This window comes from Tribolium madens, unplaced genomic scaffold (genome assembly GCF_015345945.1).
Source record: "Tribolium madens isolate multiple individuals breed KSU strain unplaced genomic scaffold, Tmad_KSU_1.1 Scaffold_97;HRSCAF=244;Tcas5.2_LG3a, whole genome shotgun sequence".
Lineage (NCBI taxonomy): Eukaryota > Metazoa > Arthropoda > Insecta > Coleoptera > Tenebrionidae > Tribolium > Tribolium madens.
In genome coordinates this window covers 11161466-11163475 of record NW_025401069.1, presented here as the reverse complement: position 1 = coordinate 11163475, position 2010 = coordinate 11161466, and the positions used below count along the sequence as shown (strand labels likewise).

Sequence of the window (2010 nt, the reverse complement as noted above, 5' to 3'; positions counted from 1 at the left end):
TATAATTTTTCAAAGGTTTAAAACATTGATTTTTGAAAAATAAATGTTAATAAATCATTGGAAATTATGTGTTTTATTTAGAATAGTTTATTAATGACGGTAATTGATGTTTTTATATTTAATTTCTATGGAAACGCTACTTTCAAGCGACCTTAGAGGATCATGCACTAAAAAAATTTTTTTTAGCTATTTTTAAAACGTCCGTCTTGAAACATAGTAAAAATTTGAAGTCTTATACATGAATTTTTTGAGAATTTTAAAAACCTGCGTAATTGTATTTTTTTTTGTTTAAACGATATATTTTTAAATTATTTGTTAATAACAAACTTTTGGAATACATCCATTACCACGTTCGTAGAGTACCTATTTATATTTATTGTAAAAACAATCATTTCAATATGTTGATTTGTTCTTAAGATAATTTTTTTTTTGCTTCCAGGTACAGTTGCAGACAAAATACCTTGGTCGTCAATGTCACTTGAGTGACATTAAATTGTAAAGCATGCTTTAGGACTGTTAATCTTATTTTTAACTACTGTCAATCATAGTTGACAAGTTGTATGTAGATATTTTTGATAGGAAAATGTAATAGCTGTCATTAATTGAAATTGTCATTAATTTTAACGTGAAAGCTTGAATTACATTAAAGTGTTAGAAAAGTGACGACCAAAGTATTTTGTCTCCAACTATACTTCATTTTGTACATCCCTGTTTTTTCAATATACAGGTGGTCCGGAAAGTCGCGCACCTCCCTGACACTGTATCATGAGTGTTAAATTTTGCACTTTGACTTTATTTTATTATTTCTGTTAAAATACTTTTCCAAGTTTTTTTGCAACAAGCTATTAGAAGAGGAAACAAAGTAAATTGTATCTCTGTTTAGTGTTATTTGTGGTTTTTATTGGCAAAATTTTTGTATCTTTTCTACATAATTAAACAAACATATACAAGATCAAGTATCATTAAACAAACATACAAAATATCAAATGTCAAAAAATAAATGTCAAAATTTTTGACAGATAGAATATTTAAACATTTTTTCAGTACTCTGGCGGACTACCCAATTACTCCCTTTCAAGGCGGTGCGCGACTTTTCGGACATCTGTACATTGAAAAAATAAAAAACTGTAAAATACGTTTCACATACTTTTTTGCGTTACAAAAATCGGAAACAATGGAATTACTCAACATAATAAATTTAAAATTTTGTTAAAATGAGTTATTTTTGGTCTAGAGGTGGAAAATGATCTGGAAGCCCGAGCACTCCTCCGACAACAGCACCCTCACGTACTGTGGGGGCACCGAAGTGTGACCAACGAGTATTGTCAAATCATACACCATCGAGTGGCTAGTTTAGTTATTGATTTCACCTTTTTCGGGTTAAATACCAGCCATATTTCACCCGAAGTCGCGGATTAAAAGGGTTGATTTAAAACGTTTCGTTGTTTTAGGTGTTTTGCGGCGAAAATGTAACAACAGCCATTGTTACACTCTCGCAATCCTAGTCTAGAGAGTATTAAAGCGGGTGTTCTAGTTCTAGACTTAGCTGAATGTCGCTTTCTTTGTTCGGGGGTGCACCACCCCGCGTAGTGAACTCCATACGTAAAAACGTACAAAATCCTAAACTGACAAAGTTAAATTTATCGACAATAATGATCGGGTTTGAGTTCGGTACTAAACAAAAATCGGGCCTACTTTTGTGATACACTTTCTGAGCGAAAAGCAGCCAAGTTTCGCCCAGAAATGGTTAGTTTCTTTGTGCCAACTGTTTGTTTCACTTGTAGCACTTTAGGAATTGAGATATTTGTCCGATCAAACTTAAACAATGGAATATTAAAAAAATAAACAAGTCTTGTGGTGTTTATTGTTAGAAATAAATTTGTACGATAGTTTGTATAAATGCAGTTGCTGACATCTCGCAGCCATGAGATGGCGGTGACTATTTTTATTATATGGTTTTAGTGTAAGTGACCTTTACTGTGTATTTAATAAATTTATTTATTTTTTGTA

General features: G+C 31.6%; 1 protein-coding gene across 1 annotated transcript in view; it reads left to right on the top strand.

Annotated features, from left to right (window-relative positions):
- Positions 1–1851, top strand: part of LOC123014084 (sodium-dependent serotonin transporter-like) — a 29263-nt gene extending 27412 nt beyond the window's left edge. Inside the window, exon 9 of the mRNA XM_044412958.1 lies at positions 1235–1851. Within this exon, the coding sequence (XP_044268893.1) occupies positions 1235–1312 (78 nt within the window). The 3' untranslated portion in view covers positions 1313–1851. The remainder of the gene's footprint in view (positions 1–1234) is intronic.
- Positions 1852–2010: the final 159 nt, after the last annotated feature.